The sequence below is a fragment of the Sceloporus occidentalis genome, unplaced genomic scaffold (assembly GCF_023333645.1).
Source record: "Sceloporus occidentalis isolate IW3139 unplaced genomic scaffold, rSceOcc1.0.p SCAF_2, whole genome shotgun sequence".
NCBI lineage: Eukaryota > Metazoa > Chordata > Lepidosauria > Squamata > Phrynosomatidae > Sceloporus > Sceloporus occidentalis.
Window position 1 is genome coordinate 185,452,372 of NW_028316982.1, and position 24,854 is coordinate 185,477,225.

Below are 24,854 nucleotides of genomic sequence, written 5' to 3' on the forward strand. Positions count from 1 at the left end.
AAGTCAACCTAGTTTGGATATTGACGATAAAATCAGAAAGTACAGCAATGAAAATTGCCAATGTCCCAACACATTTGGCTATTCTGAATGAGCTCATTGTCCATAGACTCCACAGATAACATTATGTGGTTGTGTCATTAATCTGCTCAAATGAAAATAGTGTTCCAGACTCAGGAGCTTAGGGGTAAAACCAAGTTGAGAAGGTACTGTGTGTCATGAAGGCTGCATCAAATTTGCCCAAAGAGACACTGGGTAGACAGATCCATTGAGTCTGCTCCAGTTTTCCCTGAAGCAGGAAGCTTTTCTCATGCATACTGAATGGCAGGGAGAAGGGGGAAAGTTTTGCCTTCTTTCATTGTCTTTATAATGAAATAAATTCCTTTTCCTTTTTTTTTTTTTTTTTTTTGAAAAAATACAAGACTCTTTGTTTCCTCATGTATCCCTTTCTCTCTGTATGTGTGCAAATGTGTGATGGTGTTACTCCAGCTGCAAAAGGAGGGCTTCTATATCGATATAAAACAAAAATCTGGTCTAAATTACACACTCAGACAGGTTTTCACCTGTGGAGCCAAAGTTTAAGTTACACTTTTCCCACTCTTTTTTCTAATAGGTGTTCCCAAATATGATGGGAAACCTTCATTCTCACCCCCCCCCTCAAAAAACAACCCCTCATTTGTTCCTTTGAGATACAGAACATAGCACAGCACAGTTATGTCATTACGTGAAAGTGTAGCATAATGGTTGAAGTATTGGACTGCGACTCGTAGACTAATGTTTGATTCCCAGCTCATCCATAAAACCCACTGCGGGACCTTAGGCAAGTCACATGCTCCCAGCCTCAGGGAAAGGCTCCTCTGAAGAAATCTTGCCAAGAAAACCCCATGATAGGATTGTCTTAGAGTCACCATAAGTTGGAACTACTTGAAGGCACACAACAACAGTAAGAACAAGAATAAGCAGAATTATGCTGTTCATTCAAATTACAGCACCAGCTAGCAGAGGATCCTCAACAGTAGCAACCAAGTTCAGTAAAAGCAAAATGTCTAGCACAAAAAAGGACCAGTATGAATAACCCTCTAGCTACTGGTTTTCTATTAGCAGCTGTTATCCAAACCTTGTACCTCCATCCCCATGTTTTTCTTACACAGAGTATGCATCTGGATGAACCCTGGGTATCCACTGGGTTTTGGGTCCAGTACCCCCCATAGATACCAGTCCGTAGATCCTCACGGAGTATTTCTTTGCAAAGTGTCTAGGGCTTTCTTAAAAACCAATGTAACCTATGATCTGCTATGATGAGATACATTGACTAAAGTTTTTGTGTGATTTCTTTCTAGACATTTCAACAATCTTCTCTACAGCACAAGTCTAAAAAGAAGAACAAAGGTAAAATATTACACAAAATATTTTTAAAGTCTACTGACATATTAGATATAATTTAAGACGGATATGAATTTTATTTGAAAATGCTCAAAAGGCAGCAGTTCTAAAACTATAATTTTCTCAGTCCATGTGGTCAACCACTTTAAGAATTACTTTTCCCTCCCTTCTTGGTCTGCCCTGTCTGAATCAATGTCTATAAGCATTATGTATCCTTAAATTAGGGGCAGAAAAGATAGGTGGAAGAGGCGGCTTGAAGCCACCCCTTCCAAAGGCAGATTGGGTTTGCAATGAACACACTCCGTGGCCACAATCCACCTTGAAGCTGGCCAAAAAAGGAGTGGCAAAGATCTGCTCCTTTTTCAGCTAGGGAAAAGATGACTTTTTCCACCCCACTGCGACTCAATGGCAGCTTCAAGCTGCTCCGGCAGTGTGTGGCATATAAACACCGCACCACCAGAGTGCCTTGAAGCTGCCCACGTCTGGGTGGCCACTGGACTTCCAAGTGGCTTCAGGGTGCTGTGGGAGCATGCGACATATAAGTGACACACTCCCAAGCCACCTGGACAGCGGCTTTAAAAGGCCGTCTATTCCAGCCCATAGTCTTGACATCAGAGTTGTAAATTATCCCTCAGTTTCCCCTCCAACAGACTTTGGATGCCAGGTCAAGGTGGAAGGCATCATATATTCAAATTGAATCTTTTTAAAACAATTTTTAGGTCTTGCACCAAGTAAGAGCAAAAGGCGTATTTCCTGTAAAGATCTTGGTCGTGGAGACTGTGAGGGCTGGCTGTGGAAAAAGAAAGATGCCAAGAGTTATTTCTCACAAAAATGGAAAAAATACTGGTTTGTTCTGAAGGATACTTCACTGTACTGGTATATCAATGAGGAGGTAAGACAGTGGTATACTTGTTGCTCTTTCTGTCAACAGTTGCTACTATAACCAGATTCAAAAAATGTGATATATGCATATGGGACAAAACCATGACTAACTGTCAAAGCTTATATTGATTGTTCCATGTGTGGGATTTTGGTTGTTTTGCTTTTTTACACTATAAAGACCAACTGCCTTTTAAAATAAACATCAGCTTTTTGCCATAGAAACTACTACAATGGAAATGATAAATTAAATTCTAACTCTACACACATCTTGTCTATGTGTATGTTAAATTAGTGTTCCCAAGTTATTCTGAAAATGAACAATTTATGTTTGGGTTAAAGAAACATGGCTATACTAAACCATTCTGTTGGGTGTTCCTTGTAGATGTTATGGTTGTACAATGAGCTCTTGGTATCAGCTGGGATTTGGTTACAGGACCCCCTACAGAAACCATGGATGCTCGAATCTGTGGATACTCAGATCCCATTAAATCCATAGTGAAATGGTGTCCCTTATATAAAATGGGAAAATCAAGCTTTGCTTTTTTTTAAATTTATATATTTTTTAAAATATTTTCAAGCCATGGATGGTTGAATTCATGGATAAAAAATCTGTGGATAAAGAGGGCCAGCTGCAATTCAGAATCCACATAATCTAATTCCTTCTACCATTTATTTTCTCATGCAAGATTATGTGAATATTTTATATACCCAGTGTTCATTATCAACAAATTGTTGCTGTCTCTGGGGCTGCATCTGCACTGCAGAAATAAAGCAGTTTGACACTGTTTTAACTGCCATGGATCAGTGCTGTAGAAACCTGGGATCTGTACTTTGTTGTGGCACCAGAGCTCTCTGATGGAGAAGGCCAAATATGTCACAAAGCTACAAATTCCAGACTTCCATAGCATTTTGCCATGCAGTTAAAGCAGTGTCAAACTGCTTTATTCCTGCAGTGCAGATGCAGCCTGGATGAGCTGTTAGTAAAATAACTAAGCAATCTAGCTTTTGTAAGAAAATGGTGCATTATTGATTTATCAGGAATCAAACTTCACACAGGTCCAAGTGGAGTACAAAGAAAATGTCCCAAAGTACAGAGATTAACAGTAAGAAGTCAAAACATCTGAAGAAATTTCTTTACAGGCAATGGATAGAGAATGAGTAATCCAATGTAAAGACAGAAAAAGAAGCTTGGGGGAAAGAATAGAGGAGGCAGTGGCGGGAGGCAGAGACACACTCATGAAATAGATTAGCATGAATTTTGCAGATACAAACTTCAAGCAAATGTATTTTTGAATAGATCTTATATTCATATCTAACTCATGTTCATATGTACACTTTCTCCCTTTTTACCTTCTTTTTTTCTTTCTTTGTGTTTATACTTTAAATCAGCAGCAGCAGCAAGAGTGCTCTGATGAAATTTCTTAGCACTTAAATTGAATTGAGCTGAGATTAGATGAGAAGAAAAGACTGGAGGAAGTGCAACCAAGTTAAAAATAGTCCAAAAAACAATTTTGGATTGGGACAGTCCATGGTTGAAAAAAGAAGAAAAGTAGTTTCAAGGCAAAATAGTGCATAGGTTCTAAAGACAAGAGGGACTGTGTGCTCTTGGCTCAAAAATAGAGGTGGGGAAGGAGGGGACAACAGGGGAGACGGGATAATATTGGTGGATCAAGAGAATGTACCATTACAGAGTAACCAAGTGTTCGTGAATGACAGTAGCAGAGTGGTTGTGTATTTCATATATTGTTTTCTTTTGCACTGGGTAGGCACTTAATTGGCTAGAGGCTTCTTGGTTGGAGTGGGGGCAGATTGGTTTGCATTGGATTCAGTTCTTAACAATATACACCATAATACTTTGTCTCCAGAATGACTACTTGGACTTTCCAAAGAAGAAATGATTGAAACAAATTGCTATTGAAAATTAACATTTTTATGTATTATTTTCATTTTCTTAGCAAAGACTTTCCATTGGTTTCTGTTGAAGTTCTGATGAGATAACAAACACAGGAGTTATCTGGTCAAATAATAATAGAATAATAATAGAATATATACTTGTGTTTACTTGCTTTTCCTTGATTTTTCTCCATGCTCTTATTGTTTAATATGTTTATTGTTATAGGATGAAAAAGCAGAGGGATTTATCAGTCTCCCAGAATTTAAAATTGATAGAGCTAGTGAATGTCGCAAAAAGTAGTAAGTATTAGAAACAATATTTAGAAATATACTGTATGAACCACAGAGGCTGAAATAACTACTCATGCCTCTCTCTGGTGTAGTCTCTATTGCTCTCTGATGCAGCCTTTACCTTTGTGGAGTTATATTCCTATTAATATCTATCTGCTGTGGACACCCCACAAAGTGTGTTATTTCAGATATTTAGAACCAGAGCAAAAGCTTTTTTTATTTAAGTTTTGAACTGCAGCATCTCTAGAAATAACAAAGGATAATAATAATAATAATAATAATAATAATAATAAATTTTTTTATTTATATACCGCTTTTCTAAAAATCAAAGCGGTTAACAACGGCGGGTTATAGACCACCCATTTGGGGCGGTCTGCACCCGCCCTTTTCCCCGGAGTATCGGGGCCTCAGCGGCCAGAACGGCAGCCGCTGAGGCCCCGATCCGCCGCTTTTCAGGCTGCGGGGAAGCAGCAAAACGCTGCTTCCCCGCAGCCTGAAAAGGGGTGTCCCTGGGGCTTCAAGCCCCAAGGACACCCCGCGGCGGTGGGGAGAAGGAGAAAGGGGCCACTTGGCCCCTTTCTCTTTTAGTCCGCTGGGCGCAGCTATCTGAAGGCTGCGTCCAGCGGACTAAACCAGGAAGGAGCTCCGAAACGGAGCTCCTTCCTGCTCCGTATTCAGGGCGCACTAAGTGCCCTGGCGTGGAGCAAGGACGTCACATCCGTGCCGCCCTGTCTAGAGGCGGCGCGGCCGTGACATCCTCACAGCGGCGGCCATATGGAAGGGCCGCCGCCGTTTAGTGTTTTACGAGCACGCACTAGGGTTAGGGCGGTGCGGAAGCACCGCCCTTTTGTAACCCAAGTGCGTGCTCGTCACGCACTAAAGTGCCGGTCTGTAACCGGCCCATATGTACAAATACAATCTAAAACCATCAAAATACAAAAGATCATATAAAACATCAGAACACCAACTACAGCAATAAAACCACATCTCGTGCCAGCTCAACAGTGCTGACGAGGGGGGGGAAGCACATTGGGAGTCAGGAGTCAGGGGTATGCCTGCTCGAAGAGGTGTGTTTTTAACCCCTTCTTAAATTGGTTCAGTGAGGTGGCCGAGCGGAGCTCATCGGGAAGCGAGTTCCAGAGATTGGGGGCCGAGATAGAGAAGGCCCTCCTGGTGGTAGTAACTAATCTGACCTCTTAATAATTGCTTCCCGGTTGATCTGAGTGTGCGGGGCGGATTGTACGGAGAGAGGCGGTCCTCCAAGTACCCTGGGCCCAAGCCATTTAGGGCTTTATAGGTAATAACCAACACCTTGTATTGCGCCCGGAAGCGAATAGGCAGCCAGTGAAGGTCTTTAATGACCGGTGTTATGTGGCTGGTCCTAGGTGTATTAGTGACCAGTCTTGCCGCCATATTCTGCACCAATTGCAGCTTCCGGGTATGGTACAAGGGTTGCCCCATGTAGAGCGCATTGCAGAAATCCAATCGAGAGGTTACCAGAGCATGTACTACCATTTCAAGGTCCCCCCGGCCCAGGTAGGGTCGCAGCTGGCGTATCAGCCTAAGCTGATAACAGGTGCTCCTGACCGTCGCATCCACTTGAGATGTAAGGTGGAGCGACGAATCAAGGAGCACCCCCAGACTGCGTACTGAGTCTTTCACGGGAAGCGTGATCCCATTCAGAACAGGTGGAACCACTGCCATCCCCGGGCCAGGAGAACCTATCACGAGTACTTCCGTTTTCTCTGGATTCAGGCTGAGTCTGTTTTCCCTCATCCAGCCCATTACCGACTCCAGACAGGCAACGAGAGGAGAGATGCCATCCTTGGTCACTGAATCAGTCGGAGACATAGAGAAGACTATTTGGGTGTCATCAGCGTACTGATAACCCCGCGCCCCATGCCTCCGGATGATCTCTCCCAGCGGTTTCATGTAAATGTTAAAAAGCATGGGGGACAGAATGGCTCCTTGAGGGACCCCAGATGTAAGGGCCCTCTTGTCGGAGCACACGTCCCCCAGCTGCACCATCTGCATCCACACTGTAGAAATAATGCAGTTTGATACCACTTTAAGTGCTGTAGCTCCATTCTGTGGAATCCTGTAGTCTGTAGTTTTACAAGGTCTTTATCCTTCTCTGCCAAAAAGTACTGGTGCCTCCCAAAACTACAAATCCCAGGATTCTGAGGGATGGAGCATTGGCATCTAAAGTGGTGTCAAAATGCATTATTTGTATGATGTAGTTGCACCCATAGTTACATAACAAACACAAATACTCAATGAATAAATTGATTCATGCTTACAAAAAATGATTCCAACTAGTGTTTGGATTGTCTCTGTATTCATGATGAAATATAGCCATTATTGATTTAGGCACCAGTCATATAACCACATACATTAGCAATGATGGGAAACCCTATTATTTCATGGTAATTGTGTATGTAATCGTAGCCTTATTCCCATTCAGTTAACTGATGCTTATAAAAGTAGACTTACATAAGATGCATCAAATGATTCTAATACAGGTACATTTTAATGATTCATTAAAATGCAGATGTTATTTTAAAATTCAACTGATTGCAGATTTTAAACATTTTAATGCTAAAAAATAATTTTGCACGTTTAGTATTTTACTAATAATTCTTTGTGATATTTTGCCCACACAGTGCATTCAAGGCCTGTCATCCTAAGATCAAAAGCTTTTATTTTGCTGCTGAACATCTAGATGACTTGAACAGGTATGGAAACTTAATCCTTGTGGGGAAGCTTCCTTGGATTTGTAAAATGATTTTATTTTATTACATTTGTATCCCACCCTTTCTTTCAACATGGAATTCAAGATGGTGTATTGCATGGCTTAAAAGACTTAGGGCCAAAACAGACTGCAAAAATAAACCAGTTTGAGACCGCTTTAACTTCCCTGGCTCAGTGCTAGGGAATGCTGGGAACTGTAGTTTTGTGGGACATTTAGCCTTCTCTGTTAGAGAGCTCTGGTGCCACAACAAACTACAGTTCCTAAAATTCCCTAGTACTGAGCCAGGGCAGTTAAAGCAGTTTCAGAATGGATTATTTTTGCAGTCTGTTTCAGCCCTTAATTCAAAGATTAACTGAGAATTAAATAAAGTATATGAGGTATCCATTTTCTGTGAAGAATGCTATGCCACATAACACATGTATCTGGTGACAGCATGTGCATGCATGTGTGTGTGTGTTTGTACTCTCTCCCTCCCTCCCGCTCTCCCTCCCTCCCTCTCTCTCTCTCTCTCTCTCTCTCTCTCTCTCTCTCTCTCACACACACACACACACACACACAGGGTGGGGGGGAAGAGATCAGTTTTTATAGATGCAAGGATAGGAAGCTTAAACTACAGACAAGACTAGTCTTGGAATGTGCTTTCTGTAGTAAGATTTCCTATCAACTAGAATTAAAAAGAATTTATCAGCATATATTAGAAATTATTTCTACAATTATAAAGATAAAGTGAAATCAGCTTTGTCATTCCAGCTTTAACATCCTTTGTTCTAATTTAAACTGTTTTTTCTCAATTATAGCTAACTATTAGTATAATAGGACTAAATGCCAGAATAGGCTCCTACTGCCTGCATGTGGTAAATGCCATATTATCACAATACAAATAGCAAGATTTTGTCCATATTGAATCAATAGTTGCACAGACAGGGCAAACAACCAAGCTATAAAGTAGTATGGTTGTTACGGTTTTTTATCCATGGCTTTGTTTTGTCATCTCTGTTAAATAAAAAGAGATAGTGTGTAGTTCCCCTCCCCAATACATTCTAATGAAGTAGGCCCTAGGACCCCCTGTGAATACCAAAATCCGTGAATGTTCAAGCCCCATTATATATAGTGGCCTAGAAAAATTGTGTCCCTTATATAAAATAACAAAATAAAAGTTTGGTTTTGAGAATTTAATATTTTCAATCTGTGAATAATTGAATCTGTGTATAAAGAATCCATAGTAATGGAGGGCTGACAATATGGGGTATAGACTGGGAACCTACCAGTCAGATTGTCATAGGGGTGAAACAGACAGGCAAAATAAAGCTGCTTCCAACCACTTTGAAGGAGGGGCATTTATATGACAGACACCTCTAAAGTTGGTGGAAACCAAAATGAAGCTATGCTCCGGGGCTAAAAAAAAGGAGCAAAAAAGAAGGCAGGATGCTCTGGCTTAGTTCAGAAAATGCACATTGTTAACACCTTCATATAAACACTCTGACAAGAGTGCAGGGCTGCAGCAAAGCAAAAAAGTGAAAGTGTGACAAGTTCAATAGATGTAATTACAACATACACAAACCAGACAGTCCAACAGGAGGCCATGGGGTGAAGGGGTGAAAGGGGTATGTATAGGGGTTCCCTCTATGATTGTACTTTGCCAATGTATCACTTGCACATTATGCCCTGTATGAGTGGAGCATTGTATGTGGAACTGTGAGGCCAATCAAAGGACCATGCAATGGGATGGCATATGGGCAGACAGGGGAGGTACTTGGAGGTTGCAGGTGGTGTGTTGTGTGATGGTGTGCATGCATGGTGGGGAGGCAACCAAAAAAATTACTCAACAGCACAGTTTGATGCCATGCCATGCACTCGGGCCATTCGTATTCAGCCCATTTGAGAGTAGGCCATGTAGACCACAGGATTTTGACCTGCTTTTAGAAAAAGCAGGATCGAGCCATTTTTTCCTGACCATCTGCTCCGGCCCCTAGTGTGCTTGGGGGGGGGGGGGTCCATTTGAAGAAAGCTTGGAAATTGCAGCAGGTACAAAATGCAGCAGCTAGAGTGTTGACAAGAATGACATATAAAAACCATATAATAGCAGTTTTATTGAAACTGTACTAGTGCCAATATGCTTCCAGTTTGAATGAAGGTGGATATGATGCCATTTAAAGCTCTAAATGCTTGGGACTTCAATATCTTCAGGAGTGCCACTTCCTATATAGGCTATCTAAGGACTAAAGGCTGCTGCAGGGGCTTTTCTTTACATCCCACTGGTCTGGGATGTCATAAGAGAAGGCCACCTCTGCTGTGGCACCTTAACTGTGGAACTCCCTCCTCTTCAAGGCTCAATTGGTGGTGGCAATGGCTTCATTCCAGTGTCAAGTAAAAACACAACTTTTAGTAATATCTTAAAGGTTTAATCATATTACTCAATTTGTACATTTACATTTTTAAAAACTGTTTTAACTTGTTTCAGATTGTTATATGATCTCATATGTTTTTAGATTGTTTAAATGATCTCTTCCTGTGTAAAATTGTTGTTTTTGTTTAAGATGCCTTTATTGTATTCTACCCTGAGATCATTTGATACAGGGCTATTTAGAATTTTTTTAGGCAATATAACAATACATATAAATATAGCAACACAATATAAGAACAGAATTATCCTTTGGTAAACAGAAATTAAAATGAACAAATGTTTTAAAGAGTGGAATAAAAAAACAATCTTTTTTCCTTGAATACTAAAAACAATTCCCATTTTATTATTGTGTTTAAGTCTTCTTTAGATTTCACTGTAATTTAAATCAAAGACTCAAAGATTCTTTCCTTGTAGAAATAGGCTAGAGTATCTTTGTTCATTGTTTGAAAAGGCTACTCAAATGAATAGCAGCTCTCAGCTATTGTAAATAAATGCTTGATTTATTTTTTAAAATTATCTTTCCTTTCACTTCTATCATGCGTAACCACTATAAATATTGTAGTATTAGTGCGGTGGGGGTGGTTGTAATCCGATGTAATTGCAATATTAATACTACTATGAGAGGAAATAACCCCTAAATAATACAGTGGAACTTGAGAAAACATACATAGGGTTGTACTGTTAAAAGTAGCAATCCTGTAATTGTTATTTCCCTTCATTTGCAAAGTAGTTTATGGATCACATATTTCAGAAAAATACTCAGAAGAGACGGACAGTTTTTGTCTTCAGGAATGTCTGTTGCATTATTAGATGCATGGTTACTACCTGTTACGAAGAGCATGAATTCTGTTTGCAGTATTTAAGGGCCACATTTCATCTGCTGGCCAAAGATAACATAATAATAATAATAATAATTTGTTTTATTTATATACCGCTATTCCAAAGATGAACAGCAAGTAAGCTAATTAGCAAGTAAGCTAATTTGCCCCCAACAGTCTGGGTACTCATTTTAGCGACCTCGGAAGGATGCAAGCCTGAGTCGAGCTTGGGCCCTTTTGCTGGTCATGAACTCGCAACCTTGTGGTTTTGAGTGAATGGTTGCAGTACAGGCATTTAACCACTGCGCCACAGTATGTATTAGTCTTCAGCATGTACAATGACAAAGGGAAATGATCTGACATTGTCCTGTAGAAGCAGATGGTTAGCAAAGTAGTTTGTCCCACTAAACTACAAAAATGTTGATATTGCAACCTCCAAGCATGTTAATTGTGTTGTGATATGAAATGTATTGCTAATAGCTTGGGAGACATCAGTTCAATCATCCTGACAACTCTGTACAGTATTAGGAAAACAGCTCCAACTTTAAGGGTGGAGGGCTGTCCTGCTGACAGAAATCTAGAAGTCTAAGAAGTTGATGTAGCTTTTGGCTACTGAATGTGATGGAAATCCTATAGGTCAGAAATTTAAAAACCCCTCTCATTTTATGGTACTTTGGCGGGATACAGACCACCTCTTCCCCCGACGGATCGGGGCCTCAGCGGCCACAGTGGCAGCACCAGAGGCCCCGATCCGCCGCTTTTCCAGGCCTCAGGGAAGTGGCAAAACACAGCGGCAGGGAAAGGGAGAAAGGGGCCACTTGGCCCTTTATTAATGTATCACTGGCGTGGCGGTTTAAAGGCCGCGCCAGCGATACGGGCGGCGGAAGGAGCTCCAAAGCGGAGATCCTTTTGGTGCTGCTGAAAGGGCACCACAAGTGCCCTTCGGCAGCGCCAAGATGTAATGGCCATGCTGTGCCGTTTGGACACGACGCAGTCGTTACGTCAAAACGGCGGCACCCGTGTGTATAGGGCGCCGCCATTTTGATGCCCCCGTCACGTACTAGGGGTGAAGCCAGTATGGACACTGTGTCCTCGGCCAACCCCTAGCACGTGACGGGGCGGTGCAAAGGCCCGTTTAAATCGGGCCTTTGTCTCTCATAGTGACAGCACTTCTGTTAAAAAATTAAGAGAGGATAGTGTTCCTTAATTCATAGTCTTACAGAGATTGAAACTTTTAGCACTAAAGGATTGTTTTCCTCTTTTGGCCTTCCTGACGCACCCAAAGTTTATCCTAGCTCTTTGCAATAATAGATTATACATAGAGTTCAAAAATAAAAGGGACATAATTGCAGTCATTCTGTGCTTCAGAAGCTCTTTCTCCTGCTGATATGATAAATAGAGGTTTAAATATATTAGCTAAATCTTTATAAGATAGGATTTTTTACTCAAAAATTGGAACAGTAGGAGTATATCAGGATGCTGACCCATCTGTGCGCATATTCAGTGGAGCTTCAACTGAATGCTCCATTTTAGGAACTTTTAACATCCTAGTTCAAGGTTTTCCACTCAAGGCAGAATCTTTTCAGTAGTTTTTTTTTACAGGAAAAGTGTATGTATGAAGAATAGATAAGTAAAACTAACTAAGAACGTGTCTGTTTGCTGTCATTGTCCAGTCCGGGAGCTGCGTATATTTGAATAAATAACTACATATGAAGACCTTTAATTTGCTAAAGTCATTTCAGTGATATATTTAAAATATTATTTCAGGTGGTTAAATAGAATTAATATGCTTGCTGCTGGATATGCAGAAAGAGAGAGGATTAAACAAGAACAAGGTATGGACAAATTTATTCTGGTTGTTTCATTTTATCTTCTACTTAATATAAACCAGTGCTTTCCCCCCCTGTACATGCTGTGCATTCCTTAAGAATATTTTTTCAGCAACAAAAACTTGCTCTTATGCAATACTATAGAGGTAATTTTTAAACAACTAGTGTGTACTTGGTTTTATAAGAAGGAAGAAACAATCATGATTATGTTTATGGATCTAATTTTTAAAAAAGCATTGGTTTTGAAAGTAATCAAATGAAGAATGCCATGCATTTTAAACTATTCTAGCTCTTAGATTTCTTGGAATTTACAAAGTTTAATATATTTTTCAGAGCTATATATGGTATGCATATTTGCAAGTATGAGAAAGCCATTTTTTTGAGAGAGCCGTGTTTTGGCTCCATTTCCTTTCCAAGGCAAAATGCACTAAATAATCTGCTATTAGAGGGATTGATAATAAGAAATATTTTTAAATCCATTTTAATATATATTTTTGTCTAATTATTACAGTTTTTATTTCTGAGTTTAGTATTTCTTCTTTAGTGTTTAGTATTTTTCTTCACCATCTTGATCAGGAAACAGTGATATCTAAGGACATAGCAAAAAAAAGCATGCTTAAGTTCCAATAGATCTGTAAAGTCATATTGATTTCAGTGGAATTTAAACAAACCTAAAGCTGAAACCCTATACATATTTACATAGAAGTACTTTCCACTAAACAAGACTTACTTCTAGGTAGAGATGTAAAGGAGATGATGTAACTGGATAATACTATCATAAAGGTGGGCTGTTTGTGGTTGAAGGACTCTTTGGGTGGAACAGTGATAATTCCCAAGCTGTGTTGGACTTCTGCGGTTAGTATGGAAAAGAGGAAATGTGGTGCTCCCTTTCTTCTCAGGTTTAGCTTTTAAAAAACTATTTCCTTCCCATTGCTATGGGCAGGGAGGAAGTATAATGTGTAACTAGAGTTTTGCTCCATCTTTCAGTTAAATAGCCTTAATTATTTAATGGGTTGCTAGATTTAGCTTGAAAATCTATGGTCATTATGGTGGCATTCACATTTACTTGTGCTGAGGAGATGTGGATTTCTGTGGTGATGCAATACCAAATCCTTGTCCCCACTACATTTATCACGATCGAATCTCTCCAAGGCATTTACACTAGTGCTGCTTTACATCAGCATGATGGCGCCTCAGGGCCAAGAATGATCCCAGAAATCTGGATCAATTTGGTAGTGCATCACTCCGGCCCTAAAAAAAAGATGCGGTTAGGTACCTGGGGCAATATGCACTGGGTTAAGTGGGTTTTTCACACACACACACACACACACACACACCTCAAACCGTGCTGGGTGCATTCGGGGTCAGTGTAAAATTTCAGAAATAACCCAGTTTCACACCAGGTATTTCCATAATGTAAATTTCCATAATGTAAATGGGGCCTATATATTGCTACATGTTTCTTTATGAAAGAGCCAGTGTTATGCAATGGTTTGAGTGTTGGACCTGGACTCCAGGAGACCACGGTTTGAATCTCCACACAACCATAGAAACCCAACTGGATGAAGCTGTGCAAGTAACATTCTCTCAGCCTCGTAGGAAGGCTGATGAAACCTCCTCTGATAAAGTCTTGCCAAGGCTAAGGCTAACGTACAGTTGCCATATGTTGGAGTCAACTTGAAGGCACATAAGTTTCTTTATATGTTGTCACTTTCTGAATAGTTGGTCCAAATAATATAAGCCTTTTTTTTCACTCATCTACCGCTACCTTTGTGTTGCTTAGATTACTGGAGTGAAAGTGATAAGGAAGAAGTAGAGACACCATCAACACCTAAACAAGACAGCCCACCTCCTCCTTATGACACATACCCACGACCTCCTTCGGTAAGTTGTTATAGTAGTAAGTGCATTGGCACCTAGGAATTGTCTGCACTGACAAAAAAAAACAGCTTCACCTCGCATCTTCCTGGTTCTCAGTGGCCCCATTAGTGTGACACCCAGTCAAAATATCCTGGACTAAAGTTGCACTGACTGCCACACACATGTCCCTTTCCTAAATTCAAATTGGTATAAAAGGGATGGGCTTTTATTTTTATCTTGGCATGCCAAAACCTATCAACCAATAGCCTTATTCTTTATTTGTCAAGTTTGCCGCCTTGTCTTCTCTCCTCTTCTACCTTCCCCTTTTCATCCCAGTAAGTGATAGTGAGTAAGGGCGGGAAGTCTAAATGTATCCTTTCACCCCCTGTTGATTTATCTTTTGAAATTTGTTTTTTAATGTCTCCTGATGCACACACATACACACACACATAGAATGGAAGCTGCCTAACTTCACTGCAGTTGATAAAGGGTCTTTGCATAGGGATTGCAACTAATTAAAAGACTGCAAATGGCAGTTGCTATAGGATTGATACAATAATGGTGAGGAACACAAATTATTCTTACAATAGATGTAATGTCACCATGACCTTTATGTGTGGCAAACATAATGTACTTATCATTATAACTTAACTGAAAACAGAATTTATATTCTTGTGGCAGATGAGCTGTGCAAGCCCTTTTGTGGAACCAAAACATAACCGACTCTCATCCACGGAAACATCCCAGTCCCAGTCGTCACATGAGGAGTTCCGTCAGGAACCGGTAGGGAGCACTACGGAATCTCCCATCCGCAAAACAGCCAGTCAGCGACGTTCATGGCAGGATTTAATAGAAACACCATTGACAAGCTCAGGACTGCACTATCTTCAGACCCTACCACTTGAGGATTCAGTTTTCTCTGATTCAACTGTTATATCTCCAGAACACAGGCGGCAATCAACTCTTCCTATTCAAAAGTGCCACCTACAGGATCACTATGGCCCTTTCCCCTTAGTGGAAGGTGAGAGACTGCAAGTCCTAAATGGGAATGGGGGAAAGCCTCGCAGTTATACTCTGCCACGGGATAGTGGGTTCAACCATTGCTGCCACACGCTTTCTGTCAGTGCCTCAAGCCATCAAGAAGAAGTGTCACAGAAAGAGCAAGAGGAAGGAGAAGGGGAAGGGGAAGAGGAAGTATTGCCAGAAAAACAACAAGATGAAAGTAAGCACTCTTTGCATTCTAATCATTTAAAAAGTAAATAGAAATAAATTGCATGCAGAAAAGAAAAATTATTTTGTTAAGCATATGGCTTTTGCTTTTACCTTCTTTTGTATGCAGTAGAAATAATTTGATGTACAAATCTGCCTTTTATGCATGTTTTATATCAAATTTCAGAACAGTTTCAATTGCAAGACAGAACGATTGCTCAGTATGGCCACTGTCCCAGTTGTTAGTATACTTATGTATTCAACTCTAGTTTTTTTAATACTTATGAATTACTCATTTTACAATAAGTGTGTTTATGTAGTTCCAGGAAAGTAGGAAAGCAATAGTAAATATAAAAGACTCAGTCCTAGCCCTGAGGTACTTGCCCTCTCAATAAGGCTCCAGAACTGATTGTTTGAGCCAAGGAATCCTAAGGACCATCTTAAGATACCGTATTTTCCAGCGTATAAGACGACTGGGCGTATAAGACAACCCCCAACTTTTCCAGTTAAAAATAGAGTTTGGGATATACTCACCGTATAAGACTACTCCTCTTCCAACGCACACCAAATAAAAATTTTAAAAACATCAGATTTGATTTCAATATGGTAATTTTAATTCAAATGACATGCAGGTACTTATAGAATCATATAATCATAGAGTTGGAAGAGACCATCCATTAGCAGGAAAACTTCTTGTATACAAAGCCTGCTTGGATTGGTCAGCTCTCCCTGCCTGCCCAGCCCTTCCTGTCTCCAAGACTATCAAAGTGGTAGCTGCTTTCATACGATCGTCACATACGGTGGGGATGTGGCTGCAGCCGTTTTTGAGCTCCCCCCATCATATGCGGCAACTGCAGATTCTCCAGTCCGGCTCAGAAGTTTCGGCACCTGCCCTATAAGACAACACCTGGAGTATAAGACGACCTCCGACTTTTGAGAAGATTTTCCTGGGTTAAAAAGTAGTCTTATACGCCAGAAAATACAGTATTTTGCTTCCCCAGTAGAACAGGTGTGCCCCCACAGTCTACTGAAGTATTGAATACACACACACACACACACAACACACAACACACATACATACACACACACACACATATATGTTTGTTAGGTTATGTACCATACAACTTGAAAATTTTACAAAGTTTACAAGGGATACTGATGTGAAGCTCTTGAGTCGCATGTTGTTTGCATGGAGTTCCTTAGGCTGTTGTTATAATCGTTAAGGTTCCTTATGCAATCAGATTAGTCCTGGTATATTACTGAATTCCATCACAGATGGATGTTAATTTTCAAAGTAGATAAAGAATTTAAAATTACACATTGTAACACATTCTACTGCATTCTGTGAATCCATTAAAAACTGGATTTAAATTGTAAACATACTTAAGTACGGAGCACAGAAGATGAAACTTTGATTTCTTTTTATTTAGATGCTAGTGTTCTGATCACATTATTGGCACTTTCTTTTACAATATGTTTGTATACTAATTGATTTGCCACATTGATGCTCTGCTCCCATGTCCTTAATCTACTGGAATTAAGCAGATAGAGTTTTTATCTTGGCATGAAAGTCTGGCATGGTCTGGCATGATCTGAAAAGCTTCTCCCACTTAATTTCTGCATGCTGAAATGCTTTTAAAGTCACAGGAAAAATAAGTAAAAGTGTAACTGCGTATATTAGCCAGTTGTTACAGCTATATTTTTTCTAATTGTACAACAGCCTTTTGTAAATACTTATCAACCATTTATGTAGCAATACGTGATGACATGCATGTTTATTTCACATCTTTCACTGCTTGTTTGTTCATGGTCCTAGGCGGAGCAAAATCCAAACTGACATACATCCTTATATGCACAAAAATACACAGATATACACAGAGAAAATTTTATATCAGCTAGATAGATAGGCAGGCCAAGGTCTAATGATGTTTTTCCTTGGGACTTTTTGTCCTTTTTCTTACAGTCCTTCATGACACACATAAAAACTGGTCCTTGTCTGGGAGGCTGTAAGAAGTGCAAGATCATAAATTCAAGATGATCCGTTCTAAAGAAAGCAATGGAGATGCACAATTTGATCCTGGTTATAGGTCAGGGTGGGGATAATGCAACTCATAGGCTGCATGTTCCCCCCACAAAGAGCCCAATTTTAAAAGTTTTTTTTTTAATGACCCCAAATTCCTCCAAACTCTAGGGAGTTTTTTGAGGACATGATTGCCTCTCTTAGGCCTAAAACAGCCCCAAAACATGGTAAAATTGCCCCATTTGCCCCCTAGAAGACATTGTGGGCATTTGCAGCCAAAAATTATTGGGGGTACAGCCTGTAATGATTCTCCAAGGTTCCTTTGTGGGCCATTGCCTTATAATGTTCAGTTTACAGCAGCGGTTCCCAACCTTTGTTGGGCCGCAACCCCCATTGGGGATGAAAGTCCCGCCCGCGGCCTCCCTGATCAGTTGGGAGGCCAGGAAAGGGCGGGACTTTTGGCCACCTACAAGCCCCAGCGGGCTTTGCGGCTGGAAGTCCCGACCCTTCCCGGCCTCCCAACCAATTAGGGAGGCCGCTAAAGGAAAAGGGGTGGGACTTCTGGCTGCAAAGCCCACTGGGGCTTGCAGTCCCATCCCCTTCTCCCCGCGATTGCCTGGCAGCCACAGGGAAAAGAGGAGGCGGCGGCCCCCACCGTCCCTTCCTCCTCACGGGTGTCTGCACCCCTGGGAAGGAAGGGAGAGGAGGCCCCCACCGTCCCATCCTCCTCGCGGGTGTCTGCACCCGCAGGAAGGAAGGGAGAGGAGGAGGAGGCTCCCACCTGTCCCTTCCTCCTCGCGGGTGTCTGCACCCACGGGAAGGAAGGGAGAGGAGGAGGAGGCCCCCACCCGTCCCTTCCTCCTCATGGGTGTCTGCACCCATGGGAAGGAAGGGAGAGGAGGAGGCAGACCCCACCCGTCCCTTCCTCCTCACAGGTGTCTGCACCCAAGGGAAGAAAGGGAGAGGAGGTGGCGGCCCCCACCCATCCATTCCTCCTCGCGGGTGTCTACACCCTCGGGAAAGAAGGGAGAGGAGGAGGCGGACCCCACCCATCCCTTCCTCTCCTCCCCATGGGTTTCTGCGCTAGTGCCAGCACTCGCAGGGAGAAGAGAAAGGAGGGAGCCCCACCCCCTTCCCCTTTTCCCCGCACGGTGCCTGCTCCAGTGCTGGCACCCGCGGGGAGAAGGGGAGACAGGGGGGATTCCCAACCTGGCGACCCCCAGGTTGGGAACCCCTGGTTTACAGGATCATTTAGAAGGTGAGAATGTGGATCACTCTTCATCATCATCTTCTTCAGCATCCCACATTTATCCTTGTTCATGAGCATCCCCTATTAGACAGCAATCTTGAGCCCTGTGTGCCCAAAGATGCCATTCATCAGTATTAACTTACAACATTTTGGAATCAAGATAACAGTCTCCTTCATCAGTTTATTCAGACGTTCAATGAGGAATCATCAAAAGGATTTATGAAGAAAGATCCTTATATCAATAATATCAGTCTTGTGGTCTTGTCCTCATGGAACCACTAGACATATTATGGGAGACATTTCTACCTATTTCTTGTTTGTGGTTCATGGTTGGGATTATGCTCAGCATCAGTACTGAAGCTAATCTCCCTCTCTACTATGAAGGGCACCATAGACCAGAATCAAAACTACCACCTTCTTTATCTGCAGATTCTTGGCAACATAGGCAATACTCATTGTTGCTAGAGACCATCCATACACTTTCCCTCTTAAACTGATTTCAACAGCATCTGCTGTACACCAGCAAACATTATCTTCCACTGCCATGATAATACTTCCTCAAGCAGTTGTGGTCCACACCTAATGCTGTTGCAACACAGGCTGTACTGATGGAAACTACAGTACTGGTGCTATCAGCATCAATGCACTTTGGTCATTCAACAGTGTTCACAGAAATACATCATTCTACGTCTGGTGAAGTACACTGAAGTGTCATTGCCTTCATCATCTCATGTGCTAGGTTCACAGTTCCTGGTCCCACTGTGAGAGAGCAGAACCCTCTATGATCAGCAAATTGGTTTAAATCATAGTGGGAATGGGCCCAAAAGCAAGAAAGCAGGAAAGGAGCAACATGTGCTGCAGTGTAGAGAAAATAGTATCATGGAAGGGAACAGTTGGTCAATTGGCTGGGTTGAAAAACCTAATATAGAGCCCGTACAGACAGGCCAAAATAAATCATCTTTGGGTCACTTTGGAGGTATGCTGTTTAAACAATGCATGCGTCCTAACAGGCTAGAAGCCACGCCAAAGCCATACTCCAGTTCTAAGGACGGGAGTGCAGCTTTGGCGCAGCTTCTGGCCTCTTAGATGTGTGTGTCATTTAAACAGCATACCTCCAAAGTGACCCAAAACAGCTTTATTTTGTCCTGTCTGTACAGGCCCAGGAAGATCATAGACTCTGCAAATGATACAATGGGGTAGAGAGAAGCAGAGGGCTGAAAAGACAAGGAAGATTTAAAATAGAAAGATGTTTTTGGCTTTGGGTCCCATTCCCGTTCCCCACACCACCCTTATTTTTTTCTTGCAAGGAGAATAAAGGTTTCTTTATGTTGTCTTGTTCCTTTTGTAACAACTACAGCAGTAGATTTATACACATGTTCATCTTAGTGATGTTTTCATTTTTAATTACCTATTGTTTTTTTCTGTCATTGATAAGTTTCCTGTCTTAACAATAAGAGATGGTTTCTTTCCCTGAAGCATATCCTTTTAAGTACTGGTTCTCAGAGACAAGAGAGCCCTTTACAGCCTGCTTTTGTCACTGGGGCCAACTTTTCTGAGATTTCAATTGTAGTGTTATGTAGCGATTATATTAATCAGAAAAGGATGCCATCTAAAGTGTTTAGAAGCAAGACACATTTTAGATAATTTTGATTGCTATCTCTAACAATCTTTTGAGATTTTATTTTTATTGCATAATTATTTTTAGTTGTGAAGGTGTTTTGATACAGAGCTAATGGATATGCTATTCTAGTAGATAGTAGTTTATAAGGAAACTTTTTGTTTCCTGGTTAAAAGAGCTATGCATTCTCCCTCTTTACATGAATACTCCGTAATGTACTCTTGGATTCTAATACAGTTGGCCCTTCTTATACAAGGATTTTTTTATACACGGTTTCAAGCATGCATGGTTTGAAAATGTTCAAAAAAGTATAAATTTCAAATATCAAACCTTGATTTTCCACTTGTTATAAGGAATACCGTTTTGCTATGTCATTATATTTAATGGGACTTGAACATCCACGGATTTTGCTATCCACAGGGGATTTTGGAACCAAACCCCAGCGTATAACAAGGGTCCACTATAACAGGAATAAATGCTAAAAGGGGCCTTTTTTGGCTATTGTACCTGCTCTCCCCAAATTAAAAATACACAACTGTAATTCTTTGACATTTGAAAATCTAAATCTAGATTTATTAAATAAATAAATAAATAAATAAATAAAACAAGCAAAACTCTTCCTTTAGTGTGGTTTCCCTTGTCAGACTGGACATTCAAATTTGGTTTTCGCAGTTCCTTCTTCAGAAATATAGTTTATAGCACCTAGTATTCAATGGCAGTCTCCTCATAGGCTGACCCTGACTACCTTCCAAGATCAGACAGGACCTGGTGCCTTTAAAGTATTTAGGCCACCACTATCAGGAAAGAAAGTCGCAAAGGGCAGGAGCTGCCAGTGAGAAAGTCATGTTTTTGTGATTTAGAGCATATTTGGAATATATCTTGATCCAAAGCCATTTGCTGATAGTCACGAGCACCTTGAACTTGGGCTGGAAGTGTATGCCAATGCCGTTCCAATAAAACCAGTGCTGAATAGTTCCTGTGTGGCGTTCTGGCCAGGAGTCTAGGTGCCACATATTATACAAGATGTAGTCTCTATATTGTCTTGAAGGGCAGTAAATGTAGCACCTATTGCAGAGGAAGGTCCAGTGTATGAATTACTGTGGATGTCTATGAATATCTGTAGTTAGTGGGTCAACCAGAGGTGGCTTCAAGCACTACTGAGTCCATCTGAGCCTCCAGTTGCAAAAAAATAAAATAAAATAATGGATCTTGAAGTATCTCCAAGCTATATATTTGTTCCTTCAGGGGAATGTAGCACAAGAGCAAGTTGTTTACCTAGTTCCTGGATGAGAGCCAATCCACCAACTCTTGGTCAAAAACCAGATTCAACATCTTATGTTTTATAGTTTTATATTTTGTTATACAATGTATTTACCAGGGTGGGGACTTATACTAAACATTTGTTTATAGATCCTTAATTTTATGTTTAATGTTGTTGTGTGACTTCAAGTATTTTCTGGCTTATGGTGACCCTAAGGCAAACCAATGATAGGGTTTTCTTTGCAATATTTGCTCAGAGGAAGTTTGCCATGGCCTTCCTCTGCAGCTGAGGGAATATGATTTGCCCAGAGTCACCCAGTGGGTTTCCATGGCCAAGCAGAGCTTAGAACCCTGGTCCCCATAGTCGTAGTTCAACACCCAAACTACTGGCTCTCAATTAATTTTGCGTAATATGGCAGAATTCTAGGGCTATTAATCATTACATTTTGTATTCTTTTCCAAAATGAAATTGTTTATACATGTGTCAGGAATGCTCTGAAGTCTTGAAATACTTCCTGTATAGGTGAGCTGCCTCCCACTCTCCATATTCAGTGGGAAAATTCTACACATTGTTAGACTTATGGTTTTAATATAGCTTCTTGCTGATGCTATTAAATCTTGATTATTTGGATGAAGGAGTTTGGAATAACTGTGAGCTAGTTAGGAGTTGTGGAAATACTAGTTGCCTTATAACATTTTAATGCTCCTGGTACAAAATACAATTTCTTTACAATAATTTATCTCTTCTCATCTCCAATTAATAACTTGGGATAAACTGAATTTTTAAAACAGACATCTTGATGTATTTCTTTCTCTTCATTCCTGCTGTAATGAAGAATAGGAGCTGCTATAGATTAAACAATTGTATAGAGCAAGTAGTTTTGGGATGTGCTGTTTGTCATGCAGCATAATTTACCAAACTGTTAAAAGTGAAGTTCCACTTTGCCTCTGTTCACTGTCTCTGCTTCTCTTCAGTCTTCTCTCATGTTTTTCTCCTTTCCTTAAAAGAAATAAAATGGCAGGAGATACAACATAACAGAGGTGCTTATCACAATAGTCAGTTTGCAAAGGGATCTTTTAACACATTTGAGTCTGAGAAAAAGAAAGAAGTCGGTAGCATAAGCTTTAATTCTACAAAAGTTTGTGCAGCCAACTTCTTTCTTTCTCTCAGTTAGTCTCAAAGGTGCTAAAAGAACACTTTGCATAACCGAGCCAGACTAACACAGCTATGTTTTTGAATTCTGCCACATTAGTCAGTTGTTTCAGGTCACTCTGTCTGAAATCCCCTGTCCTGTTCTCAAATAGGTCACCGAATGGTAATGCACTCTTTCACACCATCACTACATTTGCAGTTCAATGGCAGTTCATGTGTTTGCTTTCTTACACTTGAAATATGACAGTACCATTTATATCAAGTTCTTTGCACCATCTCCAGCTCCATAACTGATGTTTGTTTGTTTATTTAAAGGGAAGCTACAATTGCATAGTTGTCTGGTTATATAATGACAGTATTACAGAACCACTGTTATAGAACCATTTCTCAGATCAGGAAGGTGATTACACACAATGCAACTTCCACCATTTTTTCTATACTTTCCTCGTGAACCAAAATTTGCCCACTTCTGATTTTATATATTATTCTTTAAACTTTTGTATATTTACTCTTTAAACTTTGCCTGAACTTGTGTTTTCTCTGGCCACTGATCCTTGATAGGATTACATGGGAATTGTGCTATTCTCCTTTTTATTAAAAAAAATGTTTTTAAAAATCTGAAACATGCCAGAGAATAAACATACTACAATTCCTTTGGGAGCTCTTTGGAATCCTGGTGTCCTCCCAGCCCAACCACCAGAAGTACTTGGGAGTTTTCCTGCTGAAAATCTATGGGGAATCCTCAAGGAAGGATGAATGAAAGCACACCCACTGTGCTCCCAATATCTCAATGAAGTGGAATGACCTATTCGCACCCAAAGTGGTTACCTTTATAGTGGGATAGGAAGTCCTTAAAAGATTGTTTCCAGTGGGGACAGAATAGATTTCAAGTGACCAAACAGTAATACAGTATGATATAACACTAGGAAAATCACAGTATTGTGCAATAACCTCCAGGCAAAGACAAGATTAACACATGTAATTGTGGTATAACAGTGTCATGTGATAATCTCCTAAGGCAGTGATGGAAAACGTTTTAGAGACCGAGTGCCCAAACTGCAACTCAAAACCCACTTATTTATTGCAAAGTGCCATATCCCTCTTGCTTTCTAGTAACAAACTTTGGCGAACTCTGTGCTGGGGTGATGGCATGTGTGCCCACAGAAAGGGCTCTGAGTGCCACCTCTGGAACTCGTGTCATAGGTTCGCCACCACTGTCCTAAGGAGATGTTCTCAGCAGATATAACCAACCAACATGTCTATAATAAAGCGTGATCAAGTTAAATAGATCTTGCTTTGGTGCTAGCCAAATGGTACCATGTGGACCACTTTATGGAAGTTATTCTGTTTGGGCATTTGGTTCAGTTCTTTGTCTTATCTGGGGAAAGGTAAACCAGAGTTACATGTTCAGCCAGATTTGAGTGTCATAATGTACAAACGATGGATGGAAATTCCTTTTCTTTTTAGCCATACCCACTTGTAGTGAGAGTGATTGGGAAGCATGCACCAATACCGTAATTTTGGCATGTACACATAGAATTCTGGCATGTTGTGATATCCCAACATATTCAATGAAATAAATGATTTGTATTTTTCAAATTATCAAAGAAAATATATTACATAATCATCTTTTTCCCCAATCACTGTTTTCTGTACAATGGTCCCTTCACATTCGCTGGTGTTAGGGTTGAAAGACCCCTGTGAATGTAGAAAAACCGCAAATAAAATACACTGTTCTTTTCATCTAAGAGAACACCCCTCTCGGAATCTCCATGTCCTCCAGTGCAACTCTATGCTCAAACTGTGTCAGACGCTAATCATAGAATAATGCTGGAGGACCTACAAATGCCTAGAGAAGGGGTTTCTCTAGGAACTTCTAGATTCTTCAGCACAAATCTATGGTTACCTTCCAGCAGAGTTGCACTGGAGGATGTAGAGATTCCTAGAGAGAGCAGATTAATCATATAACCACAAATAACCAAATCTGCAAAAGTCGAAGCATCAAATATGGAGGGCCAATGCATAGCTTCTAAAATTTATCTTAAATTTATCACTTGATATGGGGAGAATATTGACATTAATGACTACATTTTAATTTTTTTAGAATGCTTCGTGTAGGGTATCACTGCTGTGATCAAGTCTGAAACCCATTAACTACTACATCATCATCACCATTGTCATCATCACCACCATCACCATCAGAATATCATCTCCTCCACTGCCATCCCCTTTCCTT

General features: G+C 40.6%; 1 protein-coding gene across 5 annotated transcripts in view; it reads left to right on the forward strand.

Annotated features, from left to right (window-relative positions):
• The window catches only part of LOC149319447 (connector enhancer of kinase suppressor of ras 2), a 197,707-nt gene that overhangs the window by 141,281 nt on the left and 31,572 nt on the right, over positions 1-24,854 (forward strand). For all 5 annotated transcript variants that reach the window (XM_089511732.1, XM_089511734.1, XM_089511733.1 and 2 more), the window contains 7 exons: positions 1,338-1,386; positions 2,100-2,272; positions 4,382-4,455; positions 7,110-7,181; positions 12,188-12,255; positions 14,033-14,133; positions 14,791-15,331. In XM_089511732.1, the coding sequence (XP_089367858.1) occupies positions 1,338-1,386; positions 2,100-2,272; positions 4,382-4,455; positions 7,110-7,181; positions 12,188-12,255; positions 14,033-14,133; positions 14,791-15,331 (1,078 nt within the window). The remainder of the gene's footprint in view (positions 1-1,337; positions 1,387-2,099; positions 2,273-4,381; positions 4,456-7,109; positions 7,182-12,187; positions 12,256-14,032; positions 14,134-14,790; positions 15,332-24,854) is intronic.